We start from the raw sequence: 20,755 nt of genomic DNA, 5'->3' as shown, positions 1-20,755 counted from the left end.
GGAAGGGAGTGAGACAGGCTTGTAGCCTTTCCCCAATGTTATTCAATCTGTATATTGGGCAAGCAGTGAAGGAAACAAATGAAAAATTCAGAGAACGTATTAAAATCCATGGAGAGGAAATAAAAACTTTGAGGTTTGCCATTGACATTGTAATTCTGTTAGAGACAGCAAAGGACCTGGAAGAGCAGTTGAACAGAATGGACAGTGTCTTGAAAGGCGGGTATAAGATGAACATCAACAAAAGCAAAACGAGGATAATGGAATGTAGTCCAATTAAATCAGGTGATGCTGAGGGTATTAGATTAGGAAATGAGACACTTAAACTAGTAAAGGAGTTTTGCTATTTGGGGAGCAAAGTAACTGATGATGATCGAAGTAGAGAGGATATAAAATGTAGACTGACAATGGCAAGGAAAGTGTTTCTGAAGAAGAGAAATTTGTTAACATCAAAATGTGGTGCTACAGAAGAATGCTGAAGATTATATGGGTAGATCACATGACTAATGAGGAGGTATTGAATAGAATTGGGGAGAAGAGAAATTTGTGGCACAACTTGACTAGAAGAAGGGATCGGTTGGTAGGACATGTTCTGAGGCATTAAGGGATCACCAATTTAGTATTGGAGGGCAGCATGGAGGGTAAAAATTGTAGAGGGACACCTAGAGATGAATACACTAAGAAGATTCAGAAGGATGTAGGCTGCAGTACGTACTGGGAGATGAAGCAGCTTGCACAGGATAGAGTAGCATGGAGAGCTGCATCAAACAGCATCAGGACTGAAGACCACAACAACAACAACAATAACTCAGGATTATTTGTTGCTAAGTCAAGTGTGTTTTCACTCTATAGAGAAGGCATTGACTTGCAGACAGGCAAATGAAAAAGACTGCCAAAATATTAAAACTTTCGGATAAAGTTTGTATCCTGAAGTAGAAAACATTAACACAAGGACAACTCACACACACATGGTCACTGTCACAGTGTGCTAGAGCCCAACTGCAACTGTGTCTGATGGAGCAGCAATCAGATGTGGGTGGTGGGGGTAAGAAGGTAGGGAGGAGGAGGGTATGGGTGGTGGAAGATGCTAGTGCTGTCTGGTGGAGCATACAAGGACTAGATGGGGACAAGATAAGGTTGTTAGGTACAATGTCAGGAGGCTGCGTTGGAGGGAAGGGGGACAGGTAGAGAAGTATATAAGGCGAAAGTATGTAGGTGCATTGTTGGGATAGATGATGTGTAGTACTGGAATGGGAGCAAGGATGGGGATAGGTATGTGGGAGGCTGGAGCTAGTGAAGGTTTAGGTCCAGGGAGACTTCCCACATGCACAGTTCAGTTATTAAAGTGAAGCACATCATGCTGGGCAGTATGTTCTGCAACGGGTAGTCCAGATGTCTATTGGCCATAATTTTGGCAGTACACAATCATGTAGACAGACAGCTTGATAGTTGTCGTACCCACATAGAAAGTGACATAGTGGTTGCAGCTTAGTTGGTAGATCACATTGCTGCTTTCGTAGGTGGCCCTGCCTTTGATGGGGGAGGTGACACCTGTGACAGGAGTGGAGTAGGTGGTAGTGGGAGGATGTATGGGACAGGTCTTGCATCTAGGTCTATTGGAGGGATATGAGCCATGACACAAGCAGCTGCTCCAGTCCTTGGTGTTACTGAGTCATGAGAGGAGCGCTCCTTTGTGGCAGGACAGGGGGTATGTGGGAGGTGATAAGTCACTGGAGAGAAAAAGCATGGAATATCTGTTTCTGGAGAAGATTGGGTAGGTAATTTTGGTCTGTGAAGGCCTCTGTGAGCATCTTGACATATTTTGAGAGGGACTGCTCACCGCTACAGATGTGATGACACCAATGGCTAACCTGTAACAAAGGGATTTCCTGGTATGGAATTGGTGGCAGCTGGGGATATGGAGGTATTGTTGGTCATTGGTAGGTTTGATGTGAATGGAGGTACTGATGTAGCTGTCGTTGAGGTGGAGGTCAACTTCGTGGAAGGTAGTTTTTTGCGTTGAGGGGGGCTATGTGAAGTGAATGGGGGAGATGGTATAGAGGTTCTGGAGGAACGCGGATACGGTGTCCTCACTCTTGGTCCAGAACACGAAGATATCATCAATGAATCTGAACCAGCAGAAGGGTTTGGGATTCTGGTGGTTAGCAAGGATACCTCTAGATGACCCATGAACAGGTTGTCATAGGAAGGTGCTATGTGGGTGCCCATTGCTGTACAGAGGTTTTTTTTGTAGGTGATACCTTCATAAGAGAACTAATAGTGTGTGAGGGGCACAAAAACAGAGATCCTCTCTGTGGGGGAACAGTAACTAGCCACAAAGGGGCTGTCTGGGTGGTTGGGTTTATGAACTTTAGGAAGCATGTAGGAGATAGTAGTGGTGGGAGTGAGGACAGAGAGAGATCAGGGGAGGTGTTATGGGTGGACCTAAGAGATTGAGGAGGGACTGGAGATTCTGCTGGATTTTTTGAATGGGGCCACTTTGACAGGGTTTGCAGGTGGACTTACCTGACAGCTGGGGAGACCCTGCACCAAGTAATCCCTGGGGTCGATACCCATAGTGGTGCGGCCTACGTCAGTATGTAGGATTATAAGGTCAGGGTCAGTTTTTAGTTGGTGGAGTGTGGTTCTTTTCGTGGATGGGTGGATGGTAGGTTGGTTTCCATACTGTGAGATTTGAGGAATGGTGGTGAGGCAAGTTTCGAGATAAGGAAATTCGAAAAGTTAACAGGTGATGATTGGGGGAGGGGGGGGGGGGGGGGGTAGTGGCTCATAGTTGGATGGAGGAGTGAAGTGAGTCAGGCAGGGTCCAGTTTGGTTTTGGTTTGTGTCTTATTGGTAGTAGGGTTGGTGGCGAAAAAGTGTCTCCACTGTAAGGATATGGAGGGTAGAATGTCTTTAACAAGCCCAGCATGAGTGACTTTGGGAGTTCAAATGGCTCTGAGCACTATGGGACTTAACTTCTAAGGTCATCAGTCCCCTAGAACTTAGAACTAATTAAACCTAACTAGCCTAAGGACATCACACACATCCATGTCCGAGGCAGGATTTGAACCTGTGACCGTAGCAGTCACGTGGTTCCAGACTGTAGCGCCTAGAACCGCTCGGCCACCCTGGCCGGCACTTTGGGAGTGATACAAATGGTAAGGCCTTTGGAAAGGAATGATACTTCTGTGGGACTGAGGCTGCTGGAGGACAGGTCCATGACCATGCTGTGGGTTTGTTTAGGTTCTGGATTCTTTGTGGTGGTGGGAATTTCTGAGGGTGTGGTTAACATAGTAGGTCTGCAAGGCAGGGCTTGTTGGTTATGAGGGAAGGTTTGATTGAGGCTCTTGTAGAGCTTGTGGACAGGTTGGAGTGTTTTTCGGGTGCACTGTGTTTGCTGCTTTAGTTCATGGATGGCAAGGGTTTCATTTGGGATGTGGTCCATAGGAATTTGGGACTGCAGAGCTGTAGAATTTTATAGATGGAAAGGAGGAACTGGAAGGAGGTTTGGCCCTGATTATATGGTTTTGCAGGACTAGGTTGGGAAGTGTCATGAACTGACGGAATTTGAACAGACAAAGGTCATTGTGGAAGGCGGGTAATTTGATGGTGAGGCCATCTGTGGGGACACCATAAGCTACACAACAATGCAAGAACCGTATGTGGGACTGTGTTCTGGCTAGGGACAGACAAACTTTTCTGCATTGGTGCAGATGGAAAGAGCAAGGATGCATGATAAAAAGGATGAAATGGATGAAGCATAGTGAAAAACATGAAACCTGAGGAAGTAGGTCCTAAAGTGGAAGACAAAAACAAACAAATTGATGTGAAAATACTGAGAGAAAAACAAATAAAAATATGATAATAGTGGAGCGCAGGTCATTGGGTGGATATGTGTGAAGAGATGGCCAGCAGGTGTAATTGGATCAGGCGAGAGCAGTATTTTCGTGCTTGAATAAGGGAAGAGAGGGGTGAGGGGAGGGGGTTGGGTGAGTGGTGGGTGGTTAGGTAAGGGGTGAAATTAAGTTCATGTAGCACAGGGAGGCACAGAAAAACATGTGAAAATACATGAGGATGAGGGAGGAAGTATAATAAATTTGAAGGTTTATGAATATTACATCAGTGGGAAGAACGTGGGGCATGAGACACTGCACTTAACATCTGCAGACACATAAAGCCATTTGCATATATTTGCCCAAGTTTTTGCTGGAACTGATACTTCATTAACTCATTATATTTACATAACAATGAGCTCATTTTGGCAATTTTTTCCATTTTCAAGTGATTGTATAAGTTAGTAGTTGCTTGCTTTTCTGGAGAAAGCTGTCAAACATGTCAGTGCTATTATAAATGTGATCTTATACAAAAATTACCAGTGGCACAAAAACAAAGTGACAATAAAACAGATGTCTGGGACACAATGGATTGTGTTTGTGTGTGAAAGAGAGGGTTTGGTTACAAGAGTCGTTTAAACTGCACTAGAGGAGAGTCCTTGCGCTAATTTGTGTTGGCCCCATTTCCCTACCTGCTGACAGCTGTCTGTCAGTGGGCAATGTGTTTCTGTGAAAGTTCAGAATAATAGAAAATGATGTCACTTGGCCATTGAGCGCACAATGGCAGCTAACTATTGTTCTTGTTTGTGCTCATACAAAGCAAATGGTCAATCATACAATGAAGGACAATATGTCCTATGAAAGAGGGGAGCACAGTGATTCTGCTATTGTGCAGATTTTATCTGTAATCATCATATTTAAAGACACAGCATCTAAGTCGTCCTATAAAGGCCAATTCACACTGGCCGTCATATCACTTCATGTACCATCCCATCATTCTGTAACACATTTCACATGGCGGCATCTGCACTGGCCATCCTGTCACATCACAGCACCATCGAGGTTTCTCGGGAAGGAAGTTTTGATGGCTGACGTCATCTGTCCCTTGTTGATCACATACCCCCAAGTTTATTTTCTCCTGATACACAGCCTAGATCTCCATATTTTGTTCTGTCGTGGTTTTTGTGGTTGATATCAGTTGTTTGTTGTTTATTATAAATTGTTTAGTTACTTCTTTTGTTAAGATTTATAATTTCGTGAAACATTAACTGAAGCAGTGAGGCAGCAGTTTGAATTGTACCACATGAGTGCACTCATTTACTTGCCCTCTACTACATTTATAAAGTGGATTTTTATACATACCGGCACCGTATTTAATATTTTACAATGCAATTGACTGCAATATGGCTGAAAGTTGAACTGAAAAAGTACTGTGGGTAGAATGAGACTGTTTAGTAGGTGGAATTTATTTGTATGTTGTCAGGCACTTGTAGTGTTTTATAAAGAAATGGACTGAAACCTAAAGACACTGCAAACTGTTTGTTTAAATATGTGATTGTGGCAGGCTTATTTATTGTTAAGTAACTCTCTGGATCGTGTGTGAAACTGTTTTGCAAACATCTGTGGTCAATATTTAAGTAGTTTCACTAACTAACCCCAATACAAATAAGGCACTTGAACTATTAAAAGCCAAGTACAAGATGTATTGAAGGGAAAGGTATTGAGAGGATATGACTACTGTACAAGAATTGGCACTGTGTTAGCAATGAAGCTCAACCTTAAACAAACTATTTTTTCATGGGATGTGATGGCAGCTAATAAGACCATGCACCTTTTAGTAATTCTGGATGCAATTTGACATAACAAATCAATTTTTAAAAAACTGATGCTTCGACTTTCTAAAATATAAAATGCAGACTCCTCTTTCTTGAGCTTCTTGTGTAGTACGTGAAATTCCCCCTCTGTACCACACAATGACATTTTTCGGAACCACATTATTTTTTTCCACTTCTGTCTTCCTTCTCTAATAGACAAACTATTCTTGCAAGCTGCAAACCATTAAAGTCCAATAAATGTCATTTTCATACAAATGTGGCTCCAGCATCCATTGCATTGTGCATATGCAACTCATGTGTAAAAACAGTTGAAAACCATCTTACAAAAATAGCAGTTCATGTGAAAAAAATAGTTGAGGACAGCCATGCGAGTTGAGATCATGTGACTTGAATTGACTTGATGTGCTGTGATGCGACGAACAGTGTAAATATATCTTGACGTGATGGTGCCACGACATGACAGCTGGTGTGAATTTATTGTCAGTCAGCTAAAGTATAATAATCTCTTTATTAATGAATGTACAATGAAGATCAAGCAATCAAACTGTAGCTCTTGGCAAAGTGCTTTGAGTGGTACTTACATGCAATTTAGCATAATTAATTCACCAGTGAGAAACATTTAACTGGAATTTGATAATTGGTATGAAATCTAGTGCAAAAACTTACACATATAGCAAGGCAGTATCCACTGCTGGAGGTCAAAACATGTGATTTAGAACCTTTAATTCTTGAGATTTATAATTCTGTTTGTATGTTTCTTTTGTTTGTTTATAATTTTGCCTAATTTCATCCATAACTAATGAACTATACAAGCTATACAAATTCTGAGCTGTGCAACATAAAGAATAGTAAAAATCCGTTAAGGAAGTGGTGCCAAATTAACAATTTTAATAATATTTAACAGCACAAAGAAAAAGAACTCTTTCTGAGCATTGCAACAAAGTTTGCAGTTATTCAACTTTAATTATTGGGGGATCTATTACATGTACTACTTAATATAACATATCATTTTAGACTAGAATTTCAGTACACAGCTAATAACACAATCAAATTATTCACATATACTCTGCATCAAAAGATGTAAGAGAAGCTGGTGAAACTACAAACCTCATTAAATGGTGCATAAGGGAATTTTGTGGAGGGGATGGACCATGGCTTTATAGGGGCAATGGGCACATGATGTGAACACAGTTCGGTACAAGCAGGATGAGGCAGGACCCAATGATGATGATGATGATGATGATGATAATATTGGGTCGTGGGGCATTCAACGGCGTGGTTATCAGCACCAATACAAATTCCCATTCTTTCCACTGCCCTGTCTCACCATTTTCCTGAATGGTGATGAAACCTTTGCTCACCAGAGAGTGTTATGTGTGAGCTAGTGAAGCAACACCCAGGTCAGGCTGAGTATTGATGCCAGCCACGCACTCATCAGAAAGATAAAAGTCTTACAGGTAGTCCAGTCACTGAACTTAGGAAACTTAGGGCTTAATCAGATGTCTGATTATTTGTAGCCAGTTGACCAACGGAACTTGAGATTCTCGTGTGATGTGGCTTTTGTACTCTGTTTCTGAATCCTAAACTCGGACTTCATTTCAGTTTTACCAGTGGATTCTGATTAATTTTACTACAAATTGGCACTTAGAATTTGGTGTCATTTGTTGGTTTGACTCTAATAAGGTGTCAGTTAGTCTGTGATTTAATCTCCTTTTATGATTAGCAGTGCACATAGTTAATGTTTTCCGGCAGTTTTCAATTTATTAAATTTTATCAGGGAACTTACCTGTCGCTATACTGGGGGCCCGAGTTGATTTTAGCCATATACTGAAATAGTTGGTTTCACCAGTCTTTGAGTTTATGTGAACATTTTAAAGACAGTAAACTTTTATTAGTGAAAATTGAAACAGTGTCATTTTGGGTCATCATTTCATGTAATCGGCATCTGGAAAGTGCTTAGTGATTAGTTATCTTATTGGTTAACAGCATTACGGGCACTTTTATTTCATTACTTCAGTTACTAATGTGCACAGGAAAGGGAAGCTGAATTTATTATCCCAGTGAAGACAATGACAGTCATCATATTTAATTTACAGCCCAAGATTTTTCCCTGTACCATTGACACTACACAATGTAATATTGTAATTACATCACAACATCTGAGATGTCAAACAAGCAGATACTATCACTTGGGAAAACTGCTGGAACAAGCTCATCATAATGTAAGCATAACTAGTTAATAAAGTGTCAAGTGCAGCAAAAACTTGGAAGGACATATGTAATATGTCATTCTCTGACCTAATGTGGGCTGCATCTCCATCGGAAAGAAAACATAGCTGTTTGTTGTGCACAGATGAGACAGTTGATGCAGGCTTCCCCAGCAGTCAACATGTGTGTGGTTTGGAAGGCAACAATAAAAGACAGGAAAGCAGAGAAAGGAAAAGGTGGACACTGAGTAAAGTTAAGTGTTAGAGAATAGTAACAAAGGAAACAGCATTGGGTGTGGGTTAGAAGGAAAGCCATTAGGCATGCACAACACAGCGGGCATATATCCTTGGTCGACAGAACGCCGGTAAACAGATAATATGGCACAACCGGAGGTTTCTCAAAGCAAATCTTTCACCTGCCAAGCGATATATGGTGTCTCCCCATCTTGCACGAAAATAGTGGTGTGGACATCATTGCTTTCTTGCAATGCTGGAATCACTTATTGCCCAAGGAGGTCCTTATAATATGCAAGTGTCACTGTACACCTAACTGGCCCACAAGGTGTCATCCCCTGGAAGAAAAATGGATCAAGAATGAAGGAGCTTGTGAAACTACAACATATACTCATATGAACTGAGTGCAGTGGATGTTTCTGCACAAAATATGGCAGAGTACAACCCCGTATGCAACAGTTCTCTGCATTCACAACACTGTACAAAATAAAATGTGCCTCATCCATCCAAATAATGTTCCCTGGCCACACTTCATCCATTTCCATGTGTGCCAAAAAATGAAGGACAAAGTCACAGCACTCTAGCCTACCTTTGGGCTTAATTTGATGCACATTCTGAATCTTGTAGGGGTATCAGCGTAAAACAATGAGAGAGACAATTCCCATGACACAGCTTATTTCTTGATCACACTGTTCAACCCATTTATTGATATGGAGCCTCTTTGCAATTTCTGTCAGTGATATTCCTGCTATGCAGTGCTGCTATTGCTGTCTTTCTGAAAAAACAACATTGCCAGCAGTGCCCACACTTTCTCCTCAATAGCCATTACGTTTTGTGTGGTAAACTTCCATCTTTGTAACCCTTGACACCAACAGTCACTTCACAAAAGAAATGAACAAGTGTCGCCAAGCAACAAACAGCTAACTAGTATCAAAACAGAAAACATTTCACATTCTTACAGCTTACAGTGTCATGATTTCATCTAGTTGCAGAAAGTGGAACTATTATTTTTTTCCAGCATACACCATGATCGTACCAATTAATGAACATGTCTACGATGTTTCAGCATACTGTGATGTATACAACCCGCACTGCGGCCCTCAGAACACTGTCAGTTTACTATAACTCCTCAGTACGTCTGAAGAGATGGGAATGTCTAAATCCCCTGTGTTGCATTCCTAAGAAAGTGTCAGATTGCTAATTGAAGTTAAGAGTGGTTAGGACTAAAATATAATCTCACAGTACAAACAAGTAATCATTCACATGTTCGTATGTTTAATGAAAAAAATTCTGGTATTTTTGTAAAGGAATGTGCGTCATATTATCTATATCTGAAAATAATGCTGCATGAAGTAAGACTTTTTGTATGTCTGTGTATTTTTGCTGTGTTTATAGCCAACAAAGTCCATGTGATGGATATTGACCATATTTGAAAACTGCTGTGATGTATTGAAGAAAATTAGCTATGTTAGGGAATATTCATGATTTATTAACAAAATGAGACTGGTTTGGAGAAATATTATACTTTTTTGAAAAGTTTTCCTGTCTGTTCTTATTTACTTACATGAAGAATGAAGACTTTCCCTTTTTACTTCAAGCTGAGTACACAGAGGCAAATATATATAAATTTTGGCTGTATTTAGGGAACTACAATACATTTTTGAAGAAGTTTTGAACTTTGCTAAATCATTAACCAAGAGATGAAAAGTGAAACTTGTTTAAATTATAATGTAACTTTGTGAGTGTAGTCAGCTACTGAAAACTGTGCAAACATCTGAAGCATTAGTAAAAACATTGTTGAGAATGAAGACCTTGGAACTGTATTTTTATAAAATGTGTCAACTCTATTTATTAGCCCTGTGGCAGTTAATAATTTGAAAATTGTAGTGAGCAGAATTCTGTGATACGAGTTACTGATAATTATATGAGAGATTTGAAGAACTGTTGATAAGAAATTAATGTAAGAGATCACGTGTTTTGAAAAGGTATTTCAGGGTCATAAATTGAGTATGAGTGATATAGTCATAATACTTTTGTAACTGAGGTCTTATGCTGAAATTTATGGAGTGTTGTGGAAGTTATATTTTGACATTTTTGTCAATATTTATACTGAGATTTGAGGTAATATATGAGTATTGGAGCAATGATAATGAGATTGAGATAGTGCGATGATGACAATGATGATGTGGCAATGTTGTTATAGTGATCTGAGTTACAGTAGTTCACAAGTCAACGTGGCTTGTGTATTGAGTGAGGAGTAAGTTGATTTTGTGCTGTCTAATTGGTGTTTTGTCTGTCAAGGCTAAGATGATTTTATGATATGCTAATTGTGTGCCTGATGGTACCCAAGTATGGGGATTTCAGTTAATAGCTCTGTAATGATGTCGTTTTGTTGGGAAAAGGAAACAATGATGGTTACCTGTCAAAAATACTGAACAAAGTAATGCTGTTGCTAACTATGGATAAGTACCACCAAAATACGTTTTTCAAACAAGTAGCTGACAATGGAAAATCCAGGATGGAATGTTGCATTATTATGAACAGGATAACTGCTACTAACCACACAGCAGAGATTCGGAGTTGCAGATAGCACAACAAAAGACTGTCAGAAAGTGAGCTTTCGGCCGCTAACAAGGCCTTTATTGAACACACACACACACACACACACACACACACACAGACACACACACACACACTTGCATGCAAACCACACTCACGACAACAGTCTCTGGCGGCTGAAGCCAGACTGTGGCAACAGCGCATGATGCGAGAGGAAACCAGGTGGTGGGGGTAAGGATGAGGCTGGGGTGGGGACAGGGAGGGATAGCAGGGCAGGGGTATGGATGGTACAGTGTTGCTTGCGGGAGTAAGCAGGGAGGAGGTGGAGAGAGGGTAGGGAAGGAGAGAAATGAAAAGACTGGGTGTGGTGGTGGAATGATGGCTATGTAGTGCTGGAATGGAAACAGGGAAGGGGCTGGATGGGTGAGGACAATGAATAACAAAGGTTGCGGCCAGGAGTGTTACAGGAATGCAGGATGCAATTCAGAGAAAGTTCCCTGCACAATTCAGAAAAGTTGGTGTTGGTGGGGAGGATCCATATAGCACAGGCTATGAAGCAGTCACTGAAATGGCCTGGACCCAGTCACATACTTCCTTATCTGTTGCAAACTCATGTCTGCAAATAGCTTGTTTTAGAGGTCCACGGTGATTCTGCGGGTGTCCAAGACTAGCATTCACTTCTGCAACCATTTCCAGTGTTGACACGATGAGCCTGTCCAAGACGAGCATCGTCTTCTGATGAATCGCACCCCTCAAGGAATCGTTTGTGCCATTCCACAACACTTGAAAGACTCGGACTGTACTCGCAGTACACAGCCTCCATCCGCTGATACTTTTCACTACCTCCAACTCCCTCTGCTGCCAAAAATCAAATTACTCCTTGTTGTGCCTGCTTACTCGCCTGCATGTTCGGTAGTGGACGACAACTTGTGTGACCACCTTCTCTTCAGTGTGAAACCACACTGGTGCTATGCAACATCAAATGGTGTGCACACATCAGTCTCTCTACTAATAGATGGCGCCACCATACCCACAGTTACGTGGTGCCACCTTACGTGTAAGGCAAAGTTGTATTTGGATGAACTTCATAGAATACAGGACAGTGGTTGCAGCTTAGCTTTTCCACCACATGATTGGTTTCATAGGTAGTCCAGCCTTTGATGGGATAGGTGATGTTAATGATCGGACTGGAGTAGGTGGTGGTGGGAGGATGTATGGGACACGTCTTGCATCTAGGTCTATTACAGGGGTATGAGCCATGAGGTAAGCGATTGGGAGCAGGGGTTGTGTAAAGATGGACAAATATATTGTGTAGATTTGGTGGACAGTGGAATACCACTTTGGCAGGAGTGGAAATGTCCTGCCCATCCTTCCCACCCCTTGCACAACGGTATTCCGCCATCCACCAAACCTGCACAATATACTCATCCATCCTTACACGACCCCTGCTCCCAATCCCTTATCTCATGGCTCATACCCTTGTAATAGACCTAGATGCAAGACCTGTCCCATACATGCTCCCACCACCACCTATTCCAGTCTGGTCACTAACATCACCTATCCCATCAAAGGCAGGGCTACCTGTGAAACCAGTTATGTGGTCTACAAGCTAAGCTGAACCAGTGTGCTACATTCTATGTAGGCACAACAACGAACAAGTTTTCTGTCAGCATGAATGGCCACCGACAAACTTTGGCCAAGAAACAAGTGGGCCACCTTGTTGCTAAACACGCTGCCCAACATGATATCCTTCATTTCAGTGACTGCTTTACAGCCTGTGCCATATGGATCCTTCCCATCAACACCAACTTTTTTTAATTGTGCAGGTGGGAACTTTACCAGCAATACACCCTGCATTCCCGTAACCCTCCTGGCCTCAACCTTCATTAGTCACTGTCCTCACCCATCCAGCCTCTTCCCTGTTCCCATTCCAGCACTACACAGCCGTCATTCCACCACCAAACCCAGTCTTTTTATTTCTCTCCTTTTCCACTACTTCCCTCGCCACCTCTCCCCTGCCCTCAGTCTAACCTGCAGCACTTCACTGCCGCCACCCCCACCATACTGTCCCTCCCCCTCCCCGCTCCAGCTTCCTCCTTACCCCCACCCAGTCGCCACTTCCATCACGCACTGGTGCTGCTGCTTGCAGTGCGGTTTCAGTTGCCTGAGACTGCAGTCATGTGTGTGAGTTGTGTTTGAGTGAGTGTATGTGTGTGTGCATGTGTGTCTATTGTTGACATTATAGTTAACATTTCTATGCAAACTACATTCTTGCTGTATTTCACTTGCATTTGAAAAATAATTTTTGTTATGTCTTCCATATTTTTATATCTTTGTTACTTGTATCTTGAACACTGATATGGTAGTAACAACATTTTTCTGTTTCGAATTGCTATATTCAAACAGTTGTGTAAGGATTATAATTTTGTAATTTTTCTTACTCACAAGGTCACATCTATTCAGTGGATATTTTTACAAAAATTTTGTTTAAAATTTAAAAATTCACCTTTTTTCACTATATTTCTGCTAAATTTCTTTATATCTGTCAGTTGGTACAAGTCTCTACTGAGTTCCATAATTTTATAGGGAAACTTACTGGAAAACTATGAACTGCAAGCTTTTTATAAAAATTTGGATGGGTTAAGATTTATAGATTATATGTTCCATAGGGGCACAAAACATCATGCATATTCCATGAGTGACATTCTGTGGGTGGGGTATTGTAAGAAACCAAGATTCACACAAATTAGACAATATGTATCGTTTGATACTACATGCACTTTCAAATTATTTCATGCTATATCAGTATTAAAATACATGGTACATGATTTTTATGGAACCCTGGTGCATTTTAGGGTTTTGTACTTTTCTTGTTTATTTATAAATTATGAGAACGTTTCTGTAAGTTACAATTTGTGGACATGAAATCCCAGAAAGAGAATTATCCTATGGCTTTTACTTTTAAGAGTAGCAGAAACATAACATTGAACAGAATTAGTATCTGTAAATTATGTACCTTGTTTTTGTTAATCACCTGAGCAATAATAAATACCATACATTGTTACAGAATCTCCTAATTTGTACAGGACTGTAATTTATTGCTCATAATGTAAACAGCCAGTTTTCTTTTACAATAACAGAGTTAACTTCACTATAAACAATTTTATTTGATTCAAAACTGAAATATTACATATTGTAAACAAACTTATTCAGGCATAACATTCTGGAAGCTATTATCTTTAATTTCACAGTTATTTCACGTATCTTTTATAACTATTTTGGTTGTTTGATTTTTTTTTTCTATTGATAAAAACATATGATTTTATCCTTATTTTCTTTGTTAATAAAAACAGATATTATTATTACAATTAACATGACAGCAGAGGTTTTCAGAATGTTCTGGTGGCAAATGTATGTTATAAATACCACCAAATCTGTGTCAGAAGTTAGTTCCTGACTTGATTGCATATAGTACAGATCGTTGTTTGCGTGGCTCCACGAACAGTTCATAGAATTTTTGTTTTCTGAAAATTATGAAAATACATACAAACTGAAATTCTTTGGTACAAGCACACGTTTTGTTCTAACTGCATAATGGTGTGAATTTTAGCTATTGTTTATTGGAAAATGTGGGGCTTTTTGAATGTGACCTTCTGTTGTGACATTACATCATTTGTCAAGTAAATGTGAAATCATGCCGCTAACTGCTGATAAGTTACAAAGCAAATAAATCAACGAATGAATATACATCAACATGTGATGTCCTTTTCTGATACAAAGACCCACTATACCATCTAATAAAAAGAATAACATTTTGATGCAGATCTGCAAACAGATCAGTTCATTATTACCTAATTAATAGGCGATTTGATACACTTTCCTTATACTGGATGCACTAAATTAGCGATTAATCTACTAGATGAGTGCATCAGACACTATAAATATTTTACAATTTTCACATTTCAATAAAAGATTAATCATCATTCTTACGGTTAATGGAAGGGAGTGCTTTCACCATTCACACCATATTCTCACTAAGGGGCTCAGGAGTCATTAGTGGACAACCAATACTTGGAAAGAAGTTACTTGGACTGATGAACCATGGTGTGTGTTGCTAGCTACCAATGATAGTGAATGAAAATATAAAAAACCAGTTGAAGCGAGACATTCCGTTTGCCAGCAGAACACAGTTAGAGCCAGGAAGTGAAAGCATACTTATGCTGAGAAAGATTACCTGAGATCAAATGGAAACCTGGACTGCTGGTCATTGTCTCTCCCTGACAAATGATACAGGAATATACTTCTGATCATGTGTATCCATTTTTATGCCTGCATTTCCTCTTGGGCTACAAGTACCTTCAGCATGACAATGTATCATCCCGTTGCTTCATAGTGCATCACGAACACTTCAGAGACCAAGGCCAGTATGCCTCCTCTCCCTGCCAAGCCCTTCAGGTCATGTGACCTCAATTCCATTGAGAAAAATCTGCAATTCCATCATTAATTCACATTGTATTCTGTAAATCCCATCACAAAGGAGAGCCAGGTTTTACATTACCAGGCAGCCCTTACAAGCAACTTTAGTGACGTGTATTAACGACAAACTGAGGCTAGTGCTAATGACTACTTTTTAGGTCACATCTATTAGCAGTAAAGAAGCTATTTTAAAAGTAGCTACTGCTTCTCTGTAGCAAATGTATATGCATTGAACCCAACTTTGACCAGTTTCTGTAAATTCTGGATGGTGGTTTAATGATTATGGATAAGAAACCTAGACATGGATGCAAAGTTTATGGGAACTTTATCTTTGTGTCTTGCATCGCAGTTGTGTAGATCAGAGTTGTTGGCAGCAACAAAAATCTTTGAAGAGTACATTTATCTACATCTATCTGCTGCAAACCACTATGAAGTGCATGGCAGAGGGTACATCCCTCTTTACCAATTATTAGAGATTTTTCCCATTCCACTCACATAGAGAGAACTTTAATAATGATTGTATATATGCCTCTATGCATACCGTAATTAATCTAGTCCTATCCTCATGATTCCAATGGGATCCTAGAGTCATCATTTAAAGCTGGTTCTCGAAACTTTGTTAGTAGACTTTCTCAGGGTAGTTTTCATCTATCTCAAAGAGTCTGCCAATTCAGTTGCTTCAACATCTCAGTGACACTCTCCCACAGGCCAAATAAACCTATGATCATTCATACTGACCTTCTCCATATATGTTCAATATTCCCTGCTAGTCCTATTTGGTACGGGTCCCACATGCTTGAGCAATATTTACGATGGATAGCACTAGTGATTTGTAGACTACTTATATTTCCCTAGTATTCTACCAAACAACCAAAGTCTGCTACCCTCCCAGTACCGAGTCTATGTGCACATTCCACTTAAAGTACCTACTAAGTGTTACTTCCAAGTATTTGTATGAGTTTACAGATTCCAACTGCAACTCTCGAATATTATATTCATAGGATACTATGTGTTTTTCATTTTATGAAGTGCACAATTGTACATTTTTGAACATTTTAAAGCAAGCTGTCTATCACTGCACCTTTCTGGACTCTTATCAGGGTCTGACTCAAATTTGTACAGTTTCGTTCAGACTTTGCTTCACTGAAAATAGCGGCATCATCTGTGAAAAGTCTGAGGTTACTATTAATATTTTCCACAAAATCATTAATATAAAACATGAACAGCAAGAGGCCCAACACACTTCTCCATGGTACACCCAAAATTACTTCTACATCTGACGACGACTCTCCATCTGAGATAAAGATCCAGGCTATATGGAGGATGCTGCAGTGTTTCCAAACCAAATTGCCAAAACCTAGACTTCGTCCAATTGGCAGTATTGGTGCAGGCATTATCATGCAATAGGATTGCAATAGGATGCTTCCTCTGCTCGTCAAGTTCTTCAAACATGGAACCACAATCACTACACAGTGCTGTGAAGACTCTTTGCAGAAACTGCAGTGCACCATAAAGTCAAAATGCCCAGGAATACTGTCAAATGGAATCATTCTGTTGCATGATAACGCTTGCCTCCTCACAATGGCAATTGGCGATTTCATTGGGAAACACTGCAATATCTTCCGTACAGCACAGATTTTTCACATGTTTGGCAACCTGAAGAAAGAAATACAAGGACTTTCGGTTTCATTCAGATGAGGAAGTGCAAGAGCGGGTGCAGTTGTAGATCCGTCAGCAGCTGACTGCATTCTACGAAACATTAAGTAATCGCCTTGTCTCCTCTTGGGATAAATGTTTTAATGCTTGTGGTGATTACATTTGAATGGTACCATTCCATGATCTTATTGTGGTGAGTGTTCAGTTTTCATCTGACTGCCTCTCGTATGTTTTTGAAGTCTGTACTGTTTCTCATGGAGGAGGTTTTTCTGTTCGTGATATGTCAGAATATGTTCTAAAAGCCTACAACAAATGGATGTCAAGGATATAGGACAGTAATTTTGTGGATCACTTCTGCTACCCTTCTCATACAAATGTGTGATCTGTGCTTTCTTCCAACTATTGGATATGACTTATTGTTTGTGGGATCTATAACAGATTATAGTTAACAGAGAGACTAACCCAGCTGCAAATTGTTTATAGAATCTGACAGGTATCCGATTGGGCCCAGGGGTTTCGTTCAATTTTAATGGTTCAACTGTTTTTCAATGCCACTGACACTAATATTGATTTCACTTGTCTTTTCAGTGATACGAGAATTAAATTGGGCAATATTCTTGGGTTTTTCTTTGTAAAAGAACATTTGCAACCAGAATTAAGCATTTCTACTTCTTCTTTGTTATTTTCAGTTGCAGTTCCAGTCTTGTCCATGAGTGACTGGACACTAATTTTGGTGTCACTAACAGCCTTTATATACAACCACAATTTTTTGTGTTTTGTGAAAGATCATTTGACAAGATGCTGCTATGGTAGTCACTGAAGGCTCCATGCATCACTGCCAATCACTTTTCATTCAGCATCTCTCTGTCTATAACCCTATGCTTTGTTTTATACCAATTATGCAGTAATCTCTGTTTCATCAGAAGTTTCTTTACAGTGACTGGACACCAAGGAGGGTACATATCTATCCTCACAATGGTCAACTAATCTATTAAACCTGAGTAATAGTTACTCCATATGGTCCTGTCCTGAGCTAAAAGTTTCAAGTTCCTCACTGAGGTATGACTCTATTGTTTCTCTGTCTAATTTGCTGAAGATGTAAATCTTTCTGCTTGATTTAGTTGCCCTTTGTGTTTTGGTATTCATTGTTGCTTTAAATGTGTCATTGTCACTGATACCAGTTTCAATGTGGCTTTTTTACAGGTCAGGTGTATTTGTTGCCATTACATCTAATGTATTTCCATCATCAGTGGGTTCTGAACTAGCTGTCCTAGGCAGTTTTCAGAGAAGGCATTTAGTAACATTTCATGTCTTGTCACATCCACCATTAACAAAACTAAATCATCCCAATTGATTGTTGGAAGATTAAAATCTCCTCCAATTATTACAGTATCATTAGAAAACTTAGGTATAAGAAAACTGAGGTTTTTTCTAGTTTTCAGCTACATATGGAGGAAATCTGATAGTTGATGGAAGAACCATAGTATAATTGTTTGCACACCTTTGATAATGTTCCCAAACAATCTCACATGCAGCTTCAACTTCTATTTTGGTGGATTTGAGTTTCCTGTCTACTGTGACAAATACACCAACTCCATTTACTGTTTCCCTATACTTTTGGTATAAACTTAAATTTTCCCCAAAGATCTCACTATTGCCAACTTCAAGTTATAAACAAAATCATTTAGGAAGAAAGGAGATGACTCATCGAAAGGCAGAAGCGCTGCGTCATCGACAGATACACAAGCAAAAGATACAGAGCTTTGCTAGCTTTCAGAGTGAAATTCTTTTCTCAAGCTGTAGGAGAAGCATGCTCGCGCACTCACGCCCCCCCCCCCCCCCCCCCCACACACACACACACACACTCGCTTGCACATACCTTCTCCCTACATTGTGCTCAGTCGACTGCCAGCTCTATCCTGGTCCATGATGAGTGTCCTGGGGTGAGGTGGGATTGCAGGGTGGGGTGGGTTGAGGGATGGAGAGGGACCGGAGGCAGAGAGGGGGCTTGGGGGAAGAATCTAGTGGCTCAAGGGAGAGTGGGGAGCTGTCCGTGGGCTAGCAAGAGGTGCAGGTGGCAGATGGCTGGGCACACAATTTCATGGACTAGGGTGTGAGATGGCAGCACACAACTAGCTGACATGTATTGGGCAGGGGTGCATGCGCCCCCCACACACACACACATCTCTTTCCCATTACTCCCACCCAATACATGTCAGGTAATTGTGCGCTGTCATCTTACGCCCTAGTCTGTGAAATTGCTTTCCCATAGCTAACCCATGGATGGCTCCCTATTCTCCCTTGAGCTGCTTCCTTCCAACTCCCTCCCTGCCTCCAGCTAGCAAAGCAAAGCTCTGTACCTTTTGTTGTGTATCTGTTCACAATGCCGTGCTTCTGCCTTTTGGTGAGTCGTCTCCTCCATTCCTAAGTAATTCATTATTCTCAAACAGAACTTTCGGGTTCTACTCAGTTTTTTGTGCCCTGTATTGTGTTGGCTTCAGTACTTTTTAGGAGCACTTGAAAACTCTAGCTTGTTATTGCAAATGCTTCAGCAGCCCATTATGATTTTGATATTATCATCTGTGGGAGACATTTCTTTGGATCACATACTGATACTTCTTGGTTACCGACAGCTACCACTACCTGGAGTGGAAGGAGAGTTGACTAATCTAAAAAACCCTTGTGTGCACCTCACACACAGTCAGCTGCTTGGGTCACTACCTCTGATGTACAGTACACATCTGACCTATTTAGGGGGACCTATGACTCTCAGCCCGATGTCACAAGTCTAGGAAGTCACAGCCTAGCTTGGAAAATGAGAGTAAGAGTTCAAAGAAAAGGCTTCTCTGAGATGCATGGTTATCTACTATACACAATATTCTTACTGCTAACTTCTCACGAATAAATGCTTTATTTATCTGTTTTAAACAATGAAAAATCCATGATGGAGTAATGACAGTATTATGAAACATATAGATTGCTACTCACCACGGGGAGAAAACTATCAATTGCAGACATGTACAACAACAAGAATGCTATACATCTGAACACACACACACACACACACACACACACACACGCACACACACACACACAGAGAGAGAGAGAGAGAGAGAGAGAGAGAGAGAGACAAAAGTACAAATAACAAATACATTACAACTGTCTCTGACCTCCAAGGCCAGACTGTGTACAGCAGCTGGGCCTGACGAGAGAGGCAATCTGTGGGTGGTTTGAGTAAGGATGAGACTGGGTTGAGGAGGGGGGGAGGGCTAGGAGGGTAGGGGTGGGGGAAGGTGTAGTGCTGGTTGTGGGAGCTTGCAGGGACCTGGTGAGGACAGGATAGGGTTGCTAGGTGCAGTCAGGAGCTTTGGGGTGGGGGGGGGGGTGGGGGGGATGAGGCAAAAGGGAAGTAGAAAATGAGAGAAATTGAGGAGGGGGCTTTGACGGAACAGAAAGCTAACAGTGGAAGCATGAAGGCAGACAGATGGGTGAAGGATAATGACTAGCAAAGGTTGAGACCAGGGGGGTTACAGGGAATGTAGGATATATTGCAGGGTGAGTTACCACCAGCACAATTCAGAAAAGCTGGTGTTGGTAGGAAGGATAAAGATGGCGCACTCTGTGCATTCCCTCTCTTGCTCTGAAACTCTTGCCCTCCTGTAACTAGAGCATCATGCGCAATGCCACCTCAAAAAACTCCCCACCCTGTTCTCCTTCTACCCCTGCCTTGGACTAATACTATCCACCACCTCTTCAGCAGCCACCAAACATCACCCACATCCCCTAATAGCCGAGACAAACCCTGTCTCACAGACCTACTACATTTACCACATACTACCACCATAACCTAAATAGACCTGAAATATTGTCATGAACCTGTACTCTACAAGCCTCAGTCTCACTGAAGTATCAGTCCTTTCCAAAGGCCTTACCTTTTGCTCCACTTCTAAATTCA

The 20,755-nt window shown here is 40.9% G+C and overlaps 1 protein-coding gene across 10 annotated transcripts in view; it reads right to left on the bottom strand.

Moving 5' to 3' along the window:
* The window catches only part of LOC126479634 (N-alpha-acetyltransferase 80), a 149,111-nt gene that overhangs the window by 109,074 nt on the left and 19,282 nt on the right, over positions 1 to 20,755 (bottom strand). For 6 of the 10 annotated variants that reach the window (XM_050103807.1, XM_050103800.1, XM_050103808.1 and 3 more), the window contains exon 2: positions 8,292 to 8,447. The exons of 3 other annotated variants lie outside the window; for them this stretch is intronic. In XM_050103807.1, coding sequence (XP_049959764.1) covers positions 8,292 to 8,350 — 59 coding nt within the window. In that variant the 5' untranslated portion in view covers positions 8,351 to 8,447. Of the gene's footprint in view, positions 1 to 8,291; positions 8,448 to 14,902; positions 15,155 to 20,755 lie in introns of all 10 variants that reach the window. One more of the 10 variants, XM_050103802.1, reaches the window with a different exon arrangement.

This window comes from Schistocerca serialis, chromosome 1 (genome assembly GCF_023864345.2).
Source record: "Schistocerca serialis cubense isolate TAMUIC-IGC-003099 chromosome 1, iqSchSeri2.2, whole genome shotgun sequence".
NCBI classification, from domain to species: Eukaryota; Metazoa; Arthropoda; class Insecta; order Orthoptera; family Acrididae; genus Schistocerca; species Schistocerca serialis.
Note: the sequence above shows the minus strand (reverse complement) of the source record. Positions and strands in the feature narration are given on the sequence as shown.